General features: G+C 35.9%; 2 protein-coding genes across 2 annotated transcripts; both read right to left on the bottom strand.

Moving 5' to 3' along the window:
• Positions 1-7,884: 7,884 nt before the first annotated feature.
• On the bottom strand, positions 7,885-17,976 carry LOC306763752 (melanopsin-A-like; the record flags this gene model as incomplete). The annotated part of the gene is made up of 9 exons (XM_079250648.1): positions 7,885-8,292; positions 8,399-8,545; positions 9,160-9,331; positions 9,684-9,791; positions 11,656-11,817; positions 11,952-12,123; positions 12,361-12,564; positions 12,666-12,799; positions 17,810-17,976. The coding sequence occupies 9 exons, from the start codon at positions 17,974-17,976 to the stop codon at positions 7,885-7,887; spliced, it is 1,674 nt and encodes a 557-aa protein (XP_079106774.1).
• A 3,682-nt stretch (positions 17,977-21,658) lies between these two features.
• LOC306764473 (putative defense protein 3) lies at positions 21,659-22,826 on the bottom strand (the record flags this gene model as incomplete). Its single annotated transcript, XM_079251647.1, has 5 exons — positions 21,659-21,705; positions 21,891-21,955; positions 22,108-22,217; positions 22,427-22,539; positions 22,643-22,826. The coding sequence occupies 5 exons, from the start codon at positions 22,824-22,826 to the stop codon at positions 21,659-21,661; spliced, it is 519 nt and encodes a 172-aa protein (XP_079107773.1).
• Positions 22,827-24,733: the final 1,907 nt, after the last annotated feature.

Here is a 24,733-nt window from a genome sequence, read left to right as displayed (position 1 = left end):
GTCAAATTTGGGTTAGTCAAAGAGAGACGTTTAAAAGCTAAGTGTAATGTTTCCTTTGGGACATCCAGAGGATAAGTTTCAGTTCATCCAAGACTTCTGAGATCAGCTGTTTTTAATTATTCTGCTGCCTCCTGTATGGAGGCAGAGTGATAAACAATCATAGCAAAGGCTCTCCTTTGTAGCAGCAACGTTGATAATATTTCATGTTATCGTTGTGCTGGTGTAAAGTCACAGTTTGGACTAAAATGACATATTTGGTCTTCATCTCAAACTACTTCTTAAACTAAACATCTAAAAGAAGGCAGATATTAATTGCTGTGGTTCTGAAAAGGGAAAATGAAAGGCCTTAAAAAAAAAAAAAAAATGAGAGTACGATCCCTGTTTGGAAGAGATTGCATCCACTCTCTGCTAAAACACTGTTTTGGATTTTGGAGGAGCCACAGGTGTTATGCAACACCAGCAGAAGGAATATGTGCAAAAGAAAAAGATTTTTTTGGTGTAAATTTATATGGAAAGAACATGTTATTGGAACATATGAATTGCCAAGCTACATCTAACAGACTACATGACTGCAGAGATCCCAGGTCCCAGGTGTCCCAGGTCATATCTGCGATCCTCCAATCCCCACTCCACCAAAATATTTTGGAGCTCTTCATATTTAATTTCTCACTTTATTTAAATTAGTTGCTTTAGTTTTGTTTTATTCTATGAATGTCTTTGTTTTTAAGCACATAGGAATATTTGTAACAGAAGTCATTGCAGAAGCAGTAGAAGAAGGATGAGTGGGTGGATAAATAGATAGATGCATGGATAAATGCTAAGAAATTCCAAAGGTTTTGCATTATATCATTTAAAAAACACACGCTTTGCTGTTTGCTTAAATGGATTGGCGATATGTCCAGGCAGTGCAACCCTGCATTGGAGCAATCATATGTAGAAAATACATGAATGTTTGTTTGCTATTTGATCATACAAAAGCATTTCAGAACTTCAAATTAAAAACTTGATAAACTCTAGAGTAAAAAAAATAGATTTAGCACCAAGAGGTAAACTGTGCAGATATTTATGTTCAGCTTGTGTAATTCCTCATATGAAATGGTTGTATATGAATATATATATGTATAGAATCTCAGACAATAATGGTACTCAACAAGAAAATAAATAAATAAAACAAAAATAACCTCTTTCCTCACCTACCCTTCCATCTCATGTGGGTAGGGTGGGTGGCTGCACATCTCAAGCCTGGGTCTTCTACCAGAGTTCTGGGAGCTTGAGAAGATCCTACATAGTATTTTAGCTGCACTCTTCTGAATGGAAATGTCTGATGCTTTTTTCAGGTATCTGTTGGAGCCACTTCTCCAACATGAACATGCAAACTCCACACAGAAAGGCCACTGACCGAACCCCTCCCCAGCCAAGGATTGAACCAGTGACCTTATTATATTATATTATATTATATTATATTATATTATATTATATTATATTATATTATATTATATTATATTATATTATATTATATTATATTATATTACATGTATTGTATTGTATTGTATTGTATTGTATTGTATTGTATTGTATTATATTACTCATACATACATACATATATATATATATATACACACACATATATATATATATATGTTTCATTTCCTTTAATTGAAAATGGAAGAAATAAACACAATACAAAGGAAAAGTAGGCTAATGTAAAGAGAAAAACAGTGAAGGTAAAGAATATTCTATCTGAATCTGAATTAGGGTTGTGTGCACTTCTACATTTATGACCTTTCAAAGGAGCAACTCAAACTGGATGAAAAGTGATGTAATTTTTGGCTGGTCAGACAGACCTTCAGCAGACTTTTTGGAATATAAGATTTGTTGTTTTTTTGTTTTTTTTATTGTTCACGTTAAATGAGAAAATGATAAGGTGTATTTTAGTAATGGCAATGAAGTGAATTATGTCAGTCAGGGTCTCCATAAACATGGATGGGTGTCTGCAAATAAACTTGCCATTTCCTCCCATACATCAGTCGCCATGGGCAGAGTTTTAGAGGCGGTGGGGTCTCAGGGGAAGATAAAAGCATTTGCTCCATCCAGCACAGACTTAAGCACCACCAAACATCAATAGTGCAACCCCTCCTCCCAACACACAAACACACACTCTTTCTACACATCAATCCCCTCACCCTCCCTGCACAGACTGTATCAGTTACAAGCTATGCCAGCCATTAGCCAAGGCTTCACTTTACAGGAGAACAAATTTAATGGCCAAAACAAGTTTGAGAAATACATCAATGTGAAATTAGGTCTATATATAAATAGAAATTAAATCAACTTTTATTTTTGGTATTTACATCCAAACTGGAATAAGAGTTGAGTATTTAGAACCACTGCAGCTCTCTGCAAGTTTTAACTGAAAGGTTATTTGTTGAGAAGAGTTGTGTTATTGTCTTCATCTCAGTAGGTCATGTGGAATTTTATTAACATGTTTTATTTTAATTTAAGCAAATTTCAATTCCTTAAAAACAAATCGGTGAGATTAAAAGTGGCCAAATCTACAATTTGTCAGGACATAAAACAATTAATTCATAGATGATGCCATTTCACACACCATTTCTATAATAAAGAAAAACTCCATTCACATCTCCCCAGAAGGTAGACATTTAATTATAGATGTCACAATATCACCCAAAATATAAACGGTTCAGCTGTACTTGAAAACTACTTATAAGCCCAAAGAACAGAAGAGCCGGATTAGGCTTTGCTGAAAAACATCTTACAGCTGATTGGATGACACTTCATTGCACTGTTAGATTGAGACAGACTGTGATCTAAACCAATTGAGCTGCATTACATTTGACAAAGACAAAGCTGAAGAGAGAAACAAGTACAAACAACCGAAGAGAGCAAAGGCCGGGCAAAGTTTTACAAAGGAGGAAGTCTATTTGAACGACTAACTTTTCTGTAGAATATGAATGTTAGCAGTTCCTAATTAAATTTCTCAATTTAAATAATCTGCAATCCATTGGGCAAATTCTGTAAATGATCCTAATTTAAATGTAGCTACAATTACACCTTAATAAATTAACATGCATCAATTAGCCCAATAAATCCGAAGCAGATTCACAAACAAAATGCATTGAGACTCAAATGTGGGAGGCCCTGATGCTTTCATTTGAAGCAACAATCAGGCAAAAGAACAGTCATACAATTAATTTGAAAGGGACAGTGCATATTAATGAACATCTATAGCAACATATGTACACATGCCAGATTACAGCCAACAGTCTAATTTGCATCCATAGTCCCTGAAGAAAGCCTGTACAATACAATAAAACAATAAAATGTCTGAATTCAGACAACTTCTTTGACTGACTCTACATTTTTTAAGTGCAATGATTCTTAACTCTCCACTGTGAGCAGCAGTCCCAACTTGGCAAAGCAAGAGGTAGCTCCATTTACAGTTTAGTAATAGCTGCATGGTGATGTCGGGGTAAGCGCTGCAGCCTTGTAGCAAGAAGGTCACTGGTTCAAATATCAACTGGAAGGAGGATTGAACAGTGGCCTTTGTGTGTGGAATTTGCATGTCCTCCCCACATGGGTACACATGGGTTCTCTTCGGATACTCTAGCTTCCTCCAACCCACAAGACATCTGTGTGTGGTTAACTGCAATGGGTAATTATCACTTCTCACATGTAAATTGCTTTTGGATAAATGCATCTGACAAATGACTGTAGAATAGAAATAATCATTTCTGTTGATGCCTCAAATGCATGTAACCTGTCCTGCTTCAGTGTGTTTCAAATGTAAACCCTCACTCACACTGCTTCCCTGAGTGGTCCTGGGACATGTTTCTGTATTTGTTGTTTTGTTTTCCAAGAGATTGATCCTTAACAGAGACATAATATTACAAGCTTAGATGAAAAAAAACTTTCACCACTATGGGAAATTATTTCGTCCTCAAGGCAAATGCCTTCTTTTGTGTAAACGCACTTATAACGCATCAGACACTTAGCCTGCTAAAACGTATTGACAAAAAGAAGTTTGTTAATTAGTCCCCACAAGGTGGGACAGTGTCAAGGTTTGACATGAGTTGTAATTTCATTCATTCATTTGACTAAAAAAGGTATAAATTACATCAGAGGCAAGTTATGCTTGTTAACTGGTTATACTTCCTCCCATTATGATGTAACATCTGAGTTGCTCAGGAGCAGCACCATCACACATTCAGCCAACTGCACCTGGTACAAAGATCACTGAATCAGAAAAGAAATAACTCAGATGTCTTGTCAAAAACAATATGATTATATTCAGCAACATAACAATGCAAAACTCTACATTTCAAGTTTAGATGGGTAAATGTTTGAGATGATAGGTTAATCTGAAATCATCTAAATCTAAGATCATTTTAGGTCTTTTTTGTCCTTTATTGTGGATTAAGACTGTTTTCTGTTGCTTTCTTTCAGGAAATCACAGCCTAGAAAACAAAGAAAGACGGATGAAGGTTGCTTTAGAAATTCTGGATTTTACCTCCCTCCAGTGGCTATTTACTGATGTTACAAATGAAATGATTTAACTTAAAATGTTAACAGGATTCAGTATCTTTAAAAGAGAATTGTATTGTTTTTGTTAATTGCAATAAAGTATTTTGTTCCTCCTTTGCAACAAGGTATTCAAACCAAAGACATAGTGACTGACCTAAAAATATTATTTAACTAAGATCATTTAGATGAACACCATTCCCATAAAATATTTATTTTTGTTAGCATGTTAACGTTTAACAAAGATGCTGTCATACATTTCAATCAATAAATCATCTTGGATTTGCCACATTTCTGAAACACGGTTTTGCAAAACATCAGGAGGGACACATTTGGGATTATGTTCATGTGTGTTTTCATGTTGCAGTATCATCTGACATGGCATAGATGGTGCTGTAATCAAGCTGACGCTGAAAAAAACAAAATTTATTTAGTTATAAAGCATTTAATCATTTGGTTTGTTTAGAAGCATGACTTCAAAAGGCTTCACATTTATGTAAGGATAAATGAAGTCCAATATATAAAACTATTTGCAAGCAAAATATCAAGCTGGATCTAAACAGTCCTCAGTGTTTGCATCACAAAGCATCTTTCTCATGGCAGGTTTACGGAAGGACAGCTGTTTCTCATTAGCTTTGTGTCCCATCAGCCTTTTGTGCAGAAATACTTGTGCATACTTGAGTTTTAGACAGGTTTATTAAACTCAAGATTGTGAAAACAAACCTGAGTTTAGAAAATACAAATAAGAAAAAAAGAAACATGAGTTCATACAGCTATGGTGTTGGTCACGCATATTAGTCATTTGTTATATTTTCATACATTTTTACAGTTGCACAAATGAAAAAAAAACAGTACATAAAGCAGCAACAATTTGGCATAAAACTCTGCTCATGGCAAACACAATAACAATCTGTCCACAATACATTCAAGGAATGTGAATTATACAGAAGTACTCTAAATGAAAATTAATAATTACCTTTTCAGTCTTCAAATTTGGCTTTGCATTTGTCCTAGACGTGCTAGGGAGCAGAGGGCTCCCATGTTTTGGTAGCCAGGAGTAGTTCAGAGAAACTAAGGGCCTTGCTCAAGCAGACACAGCTCTTCATCTCATCTCTGTTGGTGGGTTCTCCAGACACAAGTCCAGCTGTGTAATCACGATACCATCTCTCCCCAACTCCCAAAAAATATAATAGTAATAACAAAGAGTTGGTCCATAGTAGGGAACAAACATGACATTGTGGAGAAGATGTTCACTTACATAGCAAAAGTCAATTTTCTCAGTTTGCATCATGACATACCTACAGAGATTTACAGTCAGGGAAATTTAATTGTCTTTCAGTGCAAGTGTGCTGGCAGTCGTGTCGGGACAATGACACTCATAACAACAATAGCAGTAGGGAAAAATGACTGATTTAAGTCGAATTCATTCATTCATTTTCTGTACAAATAAGGGTCACAGAGGAGATGGAGCCCATTCCAACAATCACTGGGTGAGAGGCAGGGTACACCCTGGCAGGTTGCCATCCCATTGCAGGATGTTTTAGGAAAATCTATGTCCATTTTTCCCCTCATACCCAAGCTCTGCACGAAACAGCATTTTTATCATCTTTTTAATTTATTGTTTTTTCTTTTCACAACTCCTCTAGGGTATTAACTTTCTGCTCAAGATTGATGGTGATTTTTATTCTCTAAACCCTAGATTGTAATTGTCTTTCTTGTGGCAGACTGTAAGAGAATATTAAAGTCAGTGACAGATGGACTTGGGGGGGGGAGTACCTTAAATCTCTGGAAAGTTAAACATGGTGAGATCAGGCTTTGAAAAATGTCAATCCAGCATTACTGAAAGAGGACAACAAAAGTAAAATCATATTTAGTCACAGTGTGATCCTGACTCCTTGAAACCTGTCATGCTCATTTGACTAATTGATCTTGATGTGGAAATGATAATCGCAATAGTTAAAATAAAACACAATTAATATTTATCCACAATCAAACAAAAGTGAAAATGAACACATTTAAAGGAATTTTGTTTCTCCTCAAATAGGTGACCTTTTGAGAGGATTGTGGGGTTTTTCCTCCTTGCTTTTTCTTTATATTTTAACACTTCTTTAAGTATGGTATATTAATCACCAACTAATTAAATTTCATTCATTCTTTAGCCAATAAATCTAACCATTTGCATTTTTCACACCATGCAAGATGTACACCCAGATAAAACAATACATTTCATCTAGACATTTTCTTTTTTTTCTTTTTTGGCAAACCTAAACCTTTATATCCTACACAATACTTTATGTATAAACCATTTTCTTTGTACAATAGTGGTTGTTTTGTTCCATGTTTTGCTTACCAAAGAACCAAAGAAATGTGTGAATGAGCTAAAAAAAACAGATAGATAGATAGATAGATAGGGGGGCAATGAAATCAACTAACTCAGTTATTGAGTTCCTCCATATGCCTTCTAACAACGATGAATATCATATATTTTGTTCTAAAAATGTCCTTATCTTTGCCTCTCACAGAGATGAAATTCTTTTGTCTTCAAGATGCATACCATTCTTAGCCTTTGACCAGAATAAATATCTTAATGTTTTTATTACATTGCTGTCTTACTGAAGAGATACAAAGGTCCATATTGCCTGAATGACTCCAGGAAGAATAGCTGTATTGCAATAGCTAATGGTGATCAAAATAAATACAAATACAAATCACAATAAAGAAACAAATATTTTCACTCACAGCTCATCCTTACAACCAGATGTTAAAAGACCCAAACAGTGGAATAAGTCCTGCGTTTCACAGTAATTTGTGCTCATTTCTTGTGCTCAACACTTTGATATATGATTTATGTAAAATAACAAAAGGAGATTATCACAAACCACAGTCGACTCACTGAGGATGTCATTCAGCAGTTCCTGACAATGATAATATGTTCTACATATAAATAAAATTCTACTATTTCTCCTTATAGTGTTACAAACGTTTGGTTAAACCAGTGTACTTGTAATTTTCTTATGTCAAACCTCAGCACTTCGCTTATGAAAACATGTCACTGCCGTTATTTTTGAGGAAAAGCAAGCAGCAACCTATGATATCCCATAGGGTGGTTGTGTTTCTATCAAAAACTAACAAAACCAACAACCGTTTATGCCAGAATCTGCTTATATTATTTCATTTATCTTACTGGCCTTTCTTCTGCTTTACAGTATCTCAAACAGCAGAGAGGTGTAACTTGGATTTTCAGGATGACTCAACCAGATGAAACAATGACTAAATAGATAACCTTTCTGTCTACTTGATGTGTTAAAAGTCCAAAAAGAAATAAAGTTTTAGGCTTCTAGTTGGTCAAGAGAGAAGTTTCACTGCCTCAAAGACTTCTGATGAGAAGTTTAAGCTAACAAAAACACTGTTCTCAATTGCCTCGATGCTGTCTTCTAGCCGGACACCGTCGTGGCTGATGAGGCTGCTTTCAGTGGTGGGACTGATCACAATTATCCGTGGAACACTCTGAGGTGGTTTGGGATCAGCTGATTGTATTTTCCCTAAATTCAGGGAATCAAAAGAGTTGCTCTTGTGGCTATTCAGCCTTTCACTGATGCTGTTTCTCTCATCACATGCTTCTGAGATTTCTTCAGTCAGACTCTCACTGCGTCGCCTGGTAAGAACTAGCAGAGGGACCGTGGCAATGGTCAGAGAACTGGAAACCAGCTCATGGTCACTGTTGCTCACTGGATCACTCATAGTAGAAGGATGCTGGTGATTTTAACAAACACAACAAAACACATACAATAGACAAACAAATTAATGACACAATAATTTATTTCATGTTTGAACACTGTTATGACCTGTGATTTCTTACCTTCTCTGGTTTGCTGATATTTATTGCTTTCGGCTCAAATTGTTTTTTGTAGGATCTGTATTTGTTAGACTGGGTGTATGATGACATGTGTCTGAAGGAATCATCTGATTTTCGTCGCTGAGGGTCCATCTCCACATCCCTCAATACCTACCAAATGGAAAAATCACAATAATAATGAAAAACAAGTTCAAAATTCATCCCCATTATGAGTAAAACACTATTTCAACTTATAAAAGGTCACAGAAAACTGTTTAGATGGCTCAGGAATAAGATATTGGTTGAAATTTCTTCTTGCCTAGCTGAAAGCGTGAACACATCTTACAATAAAATAAATTAGTATTTTTTTAATAAGAAAGTTTGAATTTGTTTGAATTTGTCATTTATGTGTAAGAACTATCCAAATTTTACAATTATCTGATATAAAAATATGTAAAATTTTTTAATTACACATATTACACTCTTAAATGTTACATCCTTGCATCATTAGTTTTTTTTTACTTTAAACATTTAAATCTTTTAAAATCTGGAACCTCTCAGTTGGGGATGTTGAGGTATTTGTATTAATCTTAATATTGTTTGCTTTGAGGTCGTTAAGGCAACCCTGAAATATTTTGTCATTTCCTCTATGCCCCCGCCCCCCTCCCCCTCCACCACTAACACCTTCACTGATATTTGACAAATGTCTATAATCTTCAAATGGATGAAACTGATTATTGTTCATATCTGAATGATAACATTCAGAATCTGTATCCCTTCATTACCATATCAATGCGGTTGGGAGAGGCATTAATAAAATGAGTCCTTGAAGCCGTGGACTGTCTGCTGATTATGGAGTCCCTAAAAGATGATTCACTGATAGAGTAAGAGATGCATTCCTTCCGAGTAGGGGGAGATAGAAACCAGAGGCAGGGAAATTTCTCTGCCAGAGTCATCCTGTGAAGCACACAACAATACAGTGAGTCAGGCTGAAATGTATTTGTTTTCTTTTGAATTATATAAAACTATAGGTCTATAGAGTAGAAATGGAAAGTAGAAGTCCTGTCCAGCAGCTCTTTCCAACCAGGCACTGAACCAGATGAATTTAATAGCTCAGCTCCACTGCAAGTAGATGAGCCTGTTAGTGAAAACACTTGTTCTAAAGCCATTGGTAGATCCAAAAACATTGCTGGACTTCTACTTTATATTTACTTCTACTTCTACTTTATACACCTCTGTGTAAAACAATGTTTTGTGCAATGAAAGAATAAAAAGTGAAATAAAACACAATCAGTTTTCAATCACTCACCGGTATTTGTTGTGTATGATGGCATATATGATAGGGTTGTAGATGGTGGAGGCTTTTGCTATGACTGCAGGGACAGCTTTGGAGTACGGTGACAAGATGTTGGCATGGCTAGTTGAGATAAAAAAAAAAAAATAAAAATATATATATATATATATATATATATATATATATATATATATATATATATATATATATATATATATATATATATAGTTATATATACATATATATATATATATATATATATATATATATATATATATATATATATATATATATATATATATATATATATATATAGGTATAACTTTAAAAAAAATAGAAAAGAAAGTATATGCTTTGCTTGTATGTGTAAGGATTCTTATTTGGTTTGCCTTCTACTGTCATTTACATCCTTGTTGTGGGACAAGACAGCATTCTTTCTACAGTACACATTCTCCTCTGCATATCTGTTTTCTTTTTTGTTTTTGTTTTAACATAATGAAGGGGCATATTTGGTCATGGATTAGCATGTAACAGCTGCTAGAGAGAGTTGGTTAAGTCCACCTGATGGTGTATGCTCATGTGTGTGTTTGTGTGTTTATATTTGCGTGTGAACCATGCAAGGCTACCTTTTCCTGAGAATGAGCAGGAAAAATATGTAATTTCAAAATTACATAACAACAAACTAACCTAGAGTTTGCTTCAGGAAATACATTTGGTTTAGTGACACTGAACAACTTCTGTCACTATTAAATGTACTTAATCTCCTCCTGCTGATACAATACAGTAACTCGGCGAATCTATCAAGTTAATCATTTTAAAAGAACATGCTCTAACACAACCAGTGTCTGCTTGAGTGAAGAAGTACCAGATGATGTTATTGATGTTTTAGTATGTGTGTTTGTGTGTGATAATGCAGTCAGAAAAGCCTCAAAGGACTCAGATGATATTTGTGAGGTATGTCTTCCCCCTCATATTGTAAGATGGTACGAATTAATCTTAAAACAATTGTTATCACCTATTATGAATTCCTTTTAATGCATGTAACGATGGCTTTATTATTTTTCAGCATGGAGTGATATTAAGGAAAATCATTCTAACATATGAAGGTCAGAATAAAATCCCATAATGAGGAACTTTTCCACCAAAAACAAAGGAGCAAGATCCCCTCAAGTGAAATCTGATAATATACTTCAACAACTGATTTATATTTTTAAAACATTTTTTTTTCAAAAGTCTTGAAAAAATGGTTTGTTTATGTAAGGCTACAGTGATATCCTTTTGTTTGTCAACTCATATTCTTTCTTCTTTTTCCTGTATTGCACTACTGCAAGACGATCTTGTTCATGAAATTAAGGCCCCATTAACAGATGGTGCTTGTATCCTCTTCCCATTGAAGAACAAGTCAGTTGAGCAGATTTTCTAAAATTACTGACATGTGTACTTAAAACTGTAAGCTCTTATTCAAAGTTTACTTCCTTGCTCAGAATTTTCCTCCTAATTTGTGAATCTTATCTGTTTATTATTATTATCATTATTATTATTATTATTATTATTATTATTATTATTATTATTATTATTTACAGACATGTTGCACATTAATGAACCCAAGTTAAAAAATACAAAATGTGAATGCACATAGAATTAGTATTACTGCTATTTACTGTTGTTTTGGCAGGTCACAAACAAACTTCAACAGCAGACATATATTAACAAAGAACAGATATAAAAAGTAAAGTAAAGATACCAGTTGTGGTAAATGTTGAATAAAATGCATAAGTGCAAAAGTGAAAGTGCATATATCAAGTGCACAAGGTTAGAGTGGAATTTTTATCCAAATTCACTTGAAACAGTCACATACATACATGTAATCTGACAGTGACACTATGTGACATCTACGTAAACAAAGCTTTAAAAACAGTTTTTCAAAGCATAAAACAGATTTACTAGGAGACAAAAAGAAAAAAATAGTCACATAAAATGTTCTTACCCAGCCCAGGAAATCAGTGTGACACAGGCATATGGTGACCAAGAGAGGACGTACACCACAATGACAATAAATGCGATCTTGGCCAATTTCCACTCATTCCTTATGGACTTCTGCTTGATAAGAGTGGATTTTCTCACCTGAGTTCCCAAACGTTCTACTGCCCTGTAAGTGGAGCAGTGTGGAGGGAGCATTTAGATAGAGAGCTAGAGACTAAAACATTATCATACTCATCATTTTGCAAATTGTGGGATTATAACGCATGTGGAAAATTCATCACAAATTGCAGCATATAGTACCTGCTGGTCTTCCTTATAGAAATGAACATCCGAAGATAGCAATATGAGATAATCCCCAGTGGAATAAAGAAGACAAAACAGCAAAGCATCATTGTATAGCTCCTATTGGCTGTTGTGTAAGTAACATAATCCCATGTACAAGATGTCATCAACCCCTCTGGGATATAGGAGCCTAGAAGGGTAAAAAAAATACATGAAGGTTCAAGTTATATTAACAGAATATAATAAATACAAACATGTCAGGTCAAACACCAGTGATATTGTGTAGTACAAGTGGGATAATCAATTACATGATGTGCAGTTTAGGTCTGATTTTGTAGGTGGATGATCCAAAAAATATTCATGTATGTATTATGTATGTTTATTTATATATATAGGATGTATGCAGGAAGACAATAAGAAAACTTACTCCATCCAACGAGTGGAGCCAAACTCCAAGCCAGTGAATAAAGCCAGACCAGAAGGATGGCAAGAGTGGTTCTTCGTTTTGAGCTCCAATGTATGGTCTGCAAGGGCTTGGTGATAACCAGATAACGTTCAACTGAGATAGCAAGGAGGTTTATCATAGAAGAAATTCCAAACAGGGCACCACAGAATGCATATACCTTACAACCTTTAATGAAAGCAAAAAAAAAAGAAAAATCACTACTTTGGCAACAAAAACTTTTTTTCATGTCACTTGATAGTATGGCAGATCTGAGTTAATTGTCTTACCCATTTCTCCAAAAACCCACTCTTTGTAGAGAGAGTTGATGAAGAAGATTGGAGACTGTGTGAAAGCCATGAGGAAGTCACTAATTGCCAGGTTCATGATGAAGTAGTTGGCCAGGTTACGAAGCTTCTTGTTGCTACACTCAAGAAACACAAGATAGAAACAGAAGTTAGATGTATGATTGTAAGCAGAAACATATTTTACAGCACAGCTGTAATTAGAGTGTAAAATTAAGACAAAATTTTCAGTGAATAAATTTAGTATTCATGAAAGACTATGTTTATTTGCAGGATTAAGGTTGTGTACCTTTTAGTTATTGTATGACATAATAAATTCAACTGAATAATCATGATTTAAAGTGGAAATGAAACAGTCAAGCAAACCAACATTATTTACAAGACTCAGTCATCATCTCATCAATAATAATATTCCAAACGTGAAAAATATTAACATATACAAGAAAACCATAGTTTAGCTTTATCTTTTGTAGCAAGACAGCCGCCATCTTGCAGTACCGTAAACGGTGATGTCACAGGGTTGGTTGGTTTTGCGGTCCTGATGAGAGTCCCATTGTGCGTATCAAATTAAGAGAGACAACAGAGTAAACAATGGAGACTTGTGAACCAAAAGAGAAGAGGAGGCAGAAGGGGGGGCACTATTGCATTGCTCCCGGGTGTAAAAACAGTTAATTTTCACAAACTTCCGCTAAAAAGAAGAACTGTGCTTCTGCACTAGTTGGCGGCACTGAAGAGGAAGAACCCTCCTATTGGCCCCGAGTCTTGTTTGTATTTGTTCAACAAGCTAATATAAATTTAACTTAAAGGGTTTTTTTAATCTTTAAACTTTATTGTAATTACAAAAGTACAGTTTTTATACACTAAAAATGTTTTGACAGCAGGAAACAACTTCACACATTAGACGAGCTCCTAATGTTATTGTTAGCTAACGCTAATGTTTAGCTTGTCATTAGCTAGCAGCATTTTATTAGCTAATTACAAATGGAAATATTGTTTGCATCTTTTCCATCATATTACTGTTTCACTGCACTGTTTATTTTATTTGAGATTTAACCACCAGTGATTACTAACATTAACTAGCTTTTCTAGTTAACTGGACACTCCAGTGTCTCTGCTCGGACATCCTTCAGGGACAGCATGGCCACCTCCAAAACGTCCACCACCCGGCACAGTAAATCAAACGTGCGAACTTCAGTTATGCACGATTTACCGTGCAAGACATGGTCTAAGTCAGAGTCTTGGCAGCAAATTGACACCACTATTGTGGGCATCGCAGAACAGCAGCCACACCTACACCAGGTAGTAGTGCCGACCCGCTCCGCCCCATAGAGAAGCACCGACTCCTCATCTTCCTCCTCCCTCCTCATCGCTGCCCGACTCACCCGGCGTATCGCCTCGAAAGTGTAGGCAATGGGATTATTATATTCACTCAGTCTTTCAGTTTCGTCCTCCATTGTACCACTCTTCTTAATTGTATTACTGCTTTAGGTAGAATAGATTCATTCAGCTCGCAGCCAAAGAACCAACCAACCCTGTGACGTCACCGTTTATGGTACTGCAAGATGGCTGCACTCTTGTACAAAAGATAATATATGAAATATATATGTTAATATTTGTCACGTTTGAAATATTATTCTTATAATATTATTAATATTATAAGAACATTTTAAAACCTCCATTAAAAATAATATATATTTTTTCAAAGGCTATAAGAGTATATAGCAGTAAATAAACGGATAAACAAAAAATGAGTATTGATGTTGACCAACACCCCCATGAAAGTGCATGAAGCGGTTTGATCCAATCCCATCTGAGCGCATCAGTTCCATCAGCAGCACTTTGCAAGACCTGTTTAGTTTGTGATCGGTTGAAATGAACCTGTTGCTCAGTGAAATAAGCTAGCAATCTACAGGCTACTCCTGACTTCATATTACCTCCTGAAATGTCTGAGCTTGAAACCATCACATCATTTATGATGTCAGCTGATGGGGTAGCATTCGCTTGTCTGATTTGTTAGCCTGTCTACTACTTTATTTAGTAAACATCTTTGCACAAGAGCCAGTCGTTTCCCCTAAAACCATGGCAAGTCATGGATTGTGCCATAGAGGTCATACTGATAAAAGTGAGAATTCTGTTCCAAGTCAACAGAGGCCCAAGTCTCTGTTAGAGCAAATACATCATTTATTTGATTTATTTTGCACCTTCTTCATACAACATAAAGATAAGCGAGTGCTAAGAGTTTCCCCCTCAGTGTCTTCAACAAAACTTTACTTTCAGGACTAATGACTCATTTTGTTATTGTAACTGCCTTTTTGTTTCTTTTTTTTAAGTGAGCTTCAATCATACATTATGAAATATAGCATCTGCTTGAGTTTTGTTTTCTGATTCATGAAAAGTTACCAAACATGATAGAACAACACTTGATCCCTCTTACTAAATTGCTTTTGACAACCTAACTTGAGAAAAAGGTGTAAAATGACCATAACTCCAAACAGCACTACGAAGTGGTGGAGCATTATGTGTTACAATGATTACAATTCAATTTTATGTGGTACAATTCCCACTTTATTACGTGCCAATGAAAGTAGTTAGGTTTTAAAGATTGGAAGCCACAAAAATGATTTTTTTGCAGAGAAAACTAGTGACTTTATGTTGTAACAGCACAGTATTTCAAATAATTTCTCCCTCTTGTGTAAAGAGTGTTGTCAGTGAGTGCTTTTAAAGGAACATTGCCATTTTTGTTTCTTGTGAGACCCACTGCAGGACCTGAGGCAACTTTTTCTTTTTAATCAAAAACACAAGTAGGGTGATTGGAGTCAGCCTTTTATCTGCCAGAGTGAAAACTTGGACACACAACCGTGAAAGTCTGTGTCCTGCATGCTTTCCGTTTTCATACTAGCAGGACTCCATGGGGGTCCCAATAAGCAAAACTAACTTTGAACCAGTTGGTACATTCAGGGAGAGAAAAATGTTGGTTTGGAAACTGAAAAGTCAGTTATCAACTTAGTCTAGAAGATAATGGTTCTTCTTCATGAGCTGTGGTGTCAAACTGTAAGCAAAGGCTGGATTTACCCTGACACAGCCACCAGTTACCAACCAGGATGTTGGTGACTGTCATGACCACTTTCTAAGGTGACTCCTGCTTTGGTTCGGCCAGCCCAAACCACAGTATTACCTTAAATCTCACCAAATGTCTTCTAATACAACTGAAAATGAAAGTAAAAAAAATCTTTCTACTATTTTGAAACGTTTTCCTGGTATAAAGTACATTTTGATCTAATTTCATTTGACTTCATTTCATATGTAGCTTGATATTGATAACATAGTTTGAGCTCGCTGCTGAATCTTACCATCTTCTGTGTATACTGGAGCTTGTGAATCCAGTTCTAAGCTATATGCTGAATGAATGAGTGGGATTTTTTTTAGGGAGGTTGATGTTAAGGAAGTGCTGAAAAGGTCCAGATTATTTCACACATTTCTATAAAACTAAGTTGATTTTTTCTAATGGATTAGTTAAAATTCAGAGAACATTTAGTTATTAGCATTAATCATATATATATAACAGGTTTGCTGAGCTGGTAGTGGTTATGTAATTGTGTGCTCATACAAGGTTGACCGAGCAACATGCTGTTCTCTGTCTCCAACAGCTTTTTACTGATTAAATGGTTTCTATAACCCATGAATTAAGGGCAGTTGTTCCCAAAGTGGGACTACAAACCAGACAGTAACACATCTATTCAGACAGTGAATATGTGCGTTACTGCTTTTGGAGATGAAAATGTATTTATCTGAAATATCCTTGGTGGAGTTGAGCACATTTACTAGAGTATTTCCCTTTTCCTTAAACAATCATCATACCAAGTGACATCATACAGTTATTTTCTTCTCTATTTTTCCACTGTTTGTGTGTATGTGTGTTTGCTTGTATGAAAGCTGAATTTTCTTGGAACTCATAACATTATGTGGATTTCTGATCTAGTGAACTGAAATTATGAGCACAAAGCAAAAAAGACTCCATCAAATCTTTCTTTGGTGATGGACAGATGGAATATGAGAGCTCCTGACAATCCCAATAATACACATAGCTCTTTTCTCACACACACACATGCGCACACACACACACACACACACACACACACACACACACACACACACACACACACACACACACACACACACACATACTGACCCAGTTTCCGTGGAACATTTAATGTCACTTGCAGAAATAAGAGGTCATAGTCTCTCCACATTACATGGCACATACTAAATCGCTCCAGAATCCTCAACAACACTTCAGTAGCGACTCATCTTGCAGAATGACAGACAACGATAAAAGAGATTTTGCTTCTTTTTTTTTTTTAACATCACTTGTTGAACACTTCTATGGATACATTTAACGTACATTTAACGACACATTTAAACTGTGTGGTACCCTGGATTCATAGTGAAATGCACATCATGTTTAAGCTGCATCAGTCTCATTCATTGATTTATTTAATATATTTATGGCATGCAGCACACTAATGTACAGTTGCTAGAAAAAAAGTTATAGTTTGTTGCTATTTAATAGGAAGTCTGCTACTCTGTAGAATAGTTTGCATTATTCATTCCAAGGAAACAGGACATAACATTCTTTTAACATCACATTTAATCTATTCTGATAGATATTTACAAATACATTTCCTTACTTTTGAGTGCCAATTTATTTTCTTCTGAAATACTGAATGAAAAAGATTTTTATTTTAAAAAAAAAAAAAGGTTTCCAACTTTGTTGTCTTTTTAAGTTTGTAAATGAACTACTTTATTTTTAAACTTCACAACCTGCAAAAATAATTTTCTGCACAAATAACTTGTTGGCATGTTCATGTTTCCCTTCGATGTGACACCCATCAGATTTGAGATCGTCACATCTGAGTCACTGTGACATCAGCTGAGCACATTTTAAAAGAACAACATGTATTTAAAATTAAAAGAGATACAAAGGTTTTGAATGATCAAAATAACCCTTCTAACAAATGTTCACATGCACTCACAGAAACACACACCACATAAAACATTTGCAAACAATTACATGTTTTCAAAGTGAACATCTGAAATAATAATAAAAAAGACATAAGTCAGTTGCTCACCTGTAGAATGCAAACATAACCAGGGCATTGCCAGTGATGCCTAGAGCTCCAATTACAAAAACAAATGAAGCGACAATATAGTGAGCATGGTCTGGCACATCGACCTTGCTCAGCAAGCTGCTCTGGGTGTGGGTTTTCTCTGGCTCCATGCTCTCAGTGGACCACATGTTTCAAACAGCGAGGTAAGACTTCCAACCTACAGGATCTAAAAGTTCTACCAGTTCATAATGCAGCAAGTGTCAAGCCTCCATAGTTGCAGCATTCGAAGAAAAGACTCTGCAGACATAAAGTGTCTCTTTGTGGACTGTTTTCAAGTAACAACCCTTGAACTCCCCATTCTAATCCTTCCTTGCAGGACTATGCACTAAATATGATGAATCAGATTATGCATTCACTTTAACATGAGCAAAGCCAAAACTAACTTAGTCTACGTTTCCTTCCAGAGAAAAGGCTAGTGGTTTTAGGTGTCCTCTTGGGTTGCACATGTGCAACATGTGCAACATGTGCTCTGTTATTCTTTTGTCTGCTGTTAAAAAAAAGGTTTTTCACTAGTAGTCCTCAAATATTTCCTGGTTGGTACTTGAAAGATGTTTATATCCTCCAGTATTACATTCCAGACTTATTCCACAGTGTCCCTGCCAGTTCCACAGTGTTTGTCAGGTAGGCTCTTCATCCCTTCAAACCAGCTGTTATCCCCGCTCTGAAACAATGTCTTGTCCCTGCTTATCTTGTCCTCTGGCAGCTCCAAAGCTCTTTTCTCTGAGTGTGCCTCTCTCTCTCACTGCTCAACACATGCTCTGTCTTTCTCGCATCTCTCCATCTCCCACCCCCTACCCACGCTTCATGTAAACCGGCCCACCCCTACACTCAAACCCTTTAACCAGCACGCTCTTACGCAACGGACATGTTGTTTACTATTAATATGAACAGAAACCTAAGCTCATAAAGACATATTAAAACAAGTGTTTAAGTCAATGATACATGTAAGTCACATCATATGATTCCTGCCACTTTGCAAATCATCACATTCCCTCTACATAGTAGCTAAATTCACAGATGCTGCATTTGCAATGGTTTGTGCAAATTGATATGCTGCTGCTCAATATGCCTATGAGTGTGTAAGGTTACTTATTGAGAAATAAATCCAAGTCAGCTACACACTCCCCGATTAGTTCACCTCAGCTTGGACACCTAGAGCATTTGTCATGATCCTGAATATGCACACACATTTCCAAATATTCCCAACTTCTTTTAAACTGTAGTTACATATTATTAACTCAAAAAGAGCTTTGCTTAAATCTTAATCCATGGTTACTTGATTGTGATAGATACTACATAATGCAGATATAACAATGATGAAAATATGTTGTAATGAGAATGGCATTGATTTGAATGGGATGCATACTCAGGAGCACACAAGTGTGTTTTGAATTGATAAATGCCAGTGGTCAGAAGCAGCCATAGGTTGGCCATTCCTTTTTAAGCCGCTGGACATGTTGATTAAAGAAAAGGAAGAAAAAATGTAAAGTAAAATAAAAATTTAAAAAAAATGCAGATTTGAGAGATGTCAACTAAGTGCTTTCAGCAAAGTATAGCCTTAATCTGCACACTGTGTGCATTTGGATGGGTGTTTGATCGGCATCAATGAGAACTTATGTTACTGGAGCATGTGTCATATGTGATTGTGCCTTTGCCTACAAGCAGCAGCGCCCATTTTGCATTTTGAGTACTTATATTGACTTGTGTGCTCAATGTAACAGAGTTGATAGATGGGCAGATGTTTCAGGGGATTATTGTTGTCACCCTTATTGACCCAGTCTAAGCTGCAGTGTTTATGTTTATGTTTATGTACATGTCAGTACAGCTGGACATCTGTTGCTACCGTGCAGGAAGCAAAATTTCATGGATTTTGTAGAAATTTATAGGCCTATTTAAGCTCAGTTTCTGATCACAATGATCTAGAAACAGTCATTAATAACAAAAATAGACAATAACCTTAATTATCAATAGCCAGTTGTGTGCACCAAATGTATATACATTAAAAAATTAAACAAACTTTCAGGCACTCTTATTATTTTAATTAGGTAAAATAAGGTGACTATTTGGTCAATGGATGATGAAACGTGTCACTAATAGATGTAAAGCCTGTGCAACATCCTTCAGTAAGAAGGACATTAGAAAAAGATTAACAAGAGGATGTCTCTGTTGGCTGATAGTGAGAGAGAAAGGCTTTCAGTCATAATTAAGACAATAAAAAGCTCAATCAAAATAAGAAAATTAGTTTGAGCAATTAAAATATACATCTGATGTTTCTGCACGTTAGAAGGTTTTAAACTAGAGTGGGCATTTTGTGAATTTCGTACACTGAAGTGAGTGAAAACGTTTCCCTTTCCAAGATATCATGCTATCTGTTGCCTTTTGGCTAATCCCATGTAGTTTTCCATTGTTTTCTAGCATTTAAATAACTGACCTTGTGTTGATGGAAAAGGATATAAGTGGTATGTGATACGGAGCATGACCTAGAGAGGAGGGGCTTTACTGTTCCACAAGTCAATGAAACATTTACTATTGAACTAACTGGTAAGCCTGGTTCCTATTTCCCCATAGTTGAATCCCCGTTAAATATTCAGATAGTTTTCAGCATGTAGTGGAAAGGGACTAATTATAATTGAGTGATGTATCCTTTCTAACTGAAGCTGCAACCACAGGCCACTGGGTCAGTTGAAGATCAATACTTCACCACATGAGGGCAAATAAGTCACAGATACAGTGCAGACTGCAGAAACTAATCAAAGCATCAACAATCTGACTGTCAGGTGACTCGTCCTGAAAGTTTACTCTTCATAATGTTTAAGATGTGACATATAAACATTTTAATCTTCTGTGAGCCTTAGGATCTACTTTTCTTTCTTTTATCCCCCCACCGACAATTATTTTCATTAACTCTGCCTGTTTATCTGTTGTTACATAAAGTTTTCATTTAAAAAAATAAAGATAAAAATAAAGCTCAACTGAAAAGTTTGTCATACATCTTTGCACTCATTTGTCGGGTTTGTGGTGCAATATTTAGCTGAAATCAGAAAATTTAGTAGGGAATTATGTATATTTTGTAGAGCTTTTAATGTCACATGAGTTGCTTGTTTTAAGCCTCTTTGGTGTTACGATGCAACATTGTGCTAGAAATCTGGGTTAGCGATCAAACCATGTGGAAAAAGCAGGTCATAACATACTCCTCGATAAGTGGATGGAAATCAGTCAATAAAAAAACACCACCATTAGATTCTGCGTCTCACACACTGTTCATCACTTTCTCGATCAACTCATCTGTTTTCCTAAAGTGACAAAAGTATCTTAAATTTATGCATTATTATTATTATTTTTAATAGAAACGGCAGATTAACTTGATCAATAGAGATGCATGTTTGCTTAGACACAAGGTTTAATCTTATTACACTGGGATAAAAATATGATAGAAATTAAAGTGACGTACAAGGAAAAACTCATCTTGTTGTAGAACTAACGCATTTTGCTGAATAGCTGATTTTTGTTTTTCATGGGCAGGAACATATTTAAAAACTATGCATCTAAAAGGATGATGCATCGTAAAGTTATGAAGAGTAAATGTTTGCATTTGTAGAAGTTAAATGTACATGATACATCAAGTGTGAAGGCTGGACTGATTTTATATTGAAGTTTTAATACTCAATGTGCAGAACAAGAGAAGGAAGAAAGAGAAGAAATACTTAACATGCATGCCATGAAACGTTGCTTCAAAGTGTATAAAAACAAACAAGTTAAACAATATAAAGCAGAAGCAAAAACCTTCTTTTACTTTAATGTGAACTGCAATCAGAGGCAAACAAAATGGGACAAATATTCAATATTCATCTCAAAAACTGTAACACCACAATGCATATTAAGAGCAGAAAAGATTTTTTTTCAGCCATTCCTTCACTTGTATCTGTAGCTAGGCGGATTCCATCACCGTTTCCTTAGTAAAAAAAAAAAAAACAGGAGAGACGTTGAAATAATTACAAGCAATTGTCAACATTTAGTTTGATTGTTACTCTACTGTACCTACCACTAGTCAGAATAGTGGACCTCACATTAACCCAGAAGACAGTGCGCTGCTGAGCCACAGTGGCGCTGAAAAGGAACAGAGCTTTAGTCATGAGATTTTTCATGGTTTGATAGTTGCTTTTTTTCAAATGGAAGAAGATCATTTGTGTAAAAAGCAAACGCAATCAATGATAGCCTTTACAAAGATTCTGAATATTGAAATCAGATGGTATATTTACATGAAATAAACAGGACTTATGGTGCTGGGTGGTATCCAGTTGTACACGGTGGTGTTTCCCTTCAGGTTGGTGTTGGCGTGAGTCACAGCCCCTTCTGGATTCCCTGAGCACTGTGTGCAAAACACATTTACCCTTGGCGGAAGTATTTTCTATTTTAAAACATACATTTTGTCCTCCAGTTTTGAGGATTTGTCAATACTTCCTGATTCCTTATTTGGGCAAGAGCATGAGCAGTAACACTAGCAGCAGTGTAAAAGCTTAGGTCCATACTGTGCACATAACATCTCCAGTTCAACAGTGACTAAAATGGGAAAGGCACCTGAAGGAATTTTGTGTCTGGAGGAGGAAGCATCCAGCTCCCCAGAGCATTGGTGTTGCTGCCTGTTCGAGCTTCCAAAAGAACCCCTCTGTATGCTGGTCCAATTATAGTGACTGCAAGAAAACCCAAAAGTCTTCAGCATATTCTGATTTTTATATACCGGTAGTTTGTTATATTTCTTTCATTGTTAAACATGAGTTTTTATAAGACTCTTACCAGTGATGGGCTTGCCAGGCTGAAATGTCTTCATATTGGTGAGAAGAGTGTAAGGAGCTGGTGAAGGCTGAGGCGAGACTCCATGACGAGGCACCATATCTTCACAGGCACCAGTGGGAGCACCATTGGGATAGGCACCAACGAAACAAAGTATTTGAAGGATAAATACACCCGGTAGCAACATCTTCAGACTTCTGAAAATGTCTCAGAACTGAGCCAAGAGTTGAACTTTTAAAAAGTCCTGCTGCTGAGTCACACAACCAAAGAATTGCCATTTTCTCCAGCTATGATATCTAATGCCATGATGTGCTCTTTCTCAACGCTCTCGTGATGACGTGATAACAGGTTGTTTTTCAGCACAGAGCAAAAGGTCACTTTTCCTCCAGCATTAACCAAACACCACAAAACCAAACACTTCAAATGAATAAATAGAAAATCTGTCCCACTTTCATGTAAATATGAAAATGATCAGAAAGCTTCACCATATCAAACCCACAGATCAGAAGGTCTAATTGTATCTCATGACTTTAAAACTGGAGCAACTCATCTGCTGATACCGAGATGGATTTTTATCTGCTCAAAACTTGTTAATGTAAAAATGATCCGATTGAAGAAAATTGTTATCAAACCAAGAAGATGGATACATTAAGTTTTAGACTTCATCAGAGGTTCAGAATTAGATGAGCTATAAAAGACTTCAACCAATAGATGTCCTCTTCTAAAGGAGGCTGTGTAATGTCCTGTCTACAGATAAGTAAAGTAAGTAAAAGTTCATCTATATAGTGCCTTTCAAGATGAAAAAAATGACAAAGCACTTCACAGCAAAACACAAAAATTTTAAAATAACATAAAACATCAAGAAAAAAACATAGAAACATAGATGTTTATATCTATAATTTAAATTTGTGGTGACGACAAATTTTCTAAGGAGACAGCTGAAAAGAAGTAAATAAAATTAGATGAAATTATATTCAATTAAAATTAACCTTTTCAACCAGTTATCACAATACACATACCTAATGATTACACAACTTCTCCAATAAAATATAACATTACATGTATTAAAGGAAAGTACATTGATTACAGTCTGTGTGATGACTGGCTGCTGTTGCTTGTAGGTGGAGGTGAGAAGAACCAGTTTACTCTTCCTAAAGGAGGCAGGGCATTTGCATAAAATGAGTCCAACATCTTATTTTCTGTGGTAAAAAAAAAAAAGCTGACAAATTGTTGGGATGTTGGTAATGTTGCAGAGAGGGAAACAAAATCATATTGAATGAGTATAGGCTATTGTTTTTGTAGCCTAGCAACAACAACGCTGATGATATCAGTCATCAGTTATTATGAAAAATTATTGACTTTTATTTCCCTTCTTGGCGTTAATAAACAGACAAATTGCAGTGTTTTCTCACAATTACTGTCACGTTTACTCTTTAATATAACACAAAGGTCCCTTAAGTTGACACAGCATTAAAATCATCCGTGTGCTGTTTCTTTACTCACCTTTGAAATGATTCAATTCAATTCAACTTTATTTATAGAGCGTCAAATCATTGCAATGCCATCTAAAGACACTTTACAGACAGAGAAGAAAACATGATGAAAGCCAATACATAATAGCCTATATAAGGAAACCAACAGATTGAGTTGGAGGGTCCAACTCAATCTCCCATCCTGAGCAAGCACACCGGCAACAGTGGGAAAGAAAAAACTCCCTTTTAACAGGAAGGAAACCTCTGGCAGAACCCGGCTCAAGGACAGGCAGCCATCTGCCTCTGCTGTGTGGAGGGAAGAGGACAAAAAGACAACAAACAACAGGAACTGCTACTCCCGGCCAAGGAGACCTGCTGAGATAGGAGACATACATGTTAATGATGCAACGCTGTCATTGGGGGGAGGGATAAAAGAGAAAGAGAAAGAAGCTCAGTGTATCAGGAAATGTCCCTCAGCAGTCTAAACCTATAGCAGCATAACTAAGGGATGCTAACAATCCCTAGCTATAGGACTTATCAAAAGATAAGTCTTCAGCCTTGTCTTAAAGGTGGGGAGGGTGTCTGCTTCCCTAACACTAACTGGGAGCTTATTCCATAAGAG

Source organism: Telmatherina bonti, assembly GCF_933228915.1.
Source record: "Telmatherina bonti genome assembly, chromosome: 13".
NCBI lineage: Eukaryota > Metazoa > Chordata > Actinopteri > Atheriniformes > Telmatherinidae > Telmatherina > Telmatherina bonti.
Note: the sequence above shows the minus strand (reverse complement) of the source record. Positions and strands in the feature narration are given on the sequence as shown.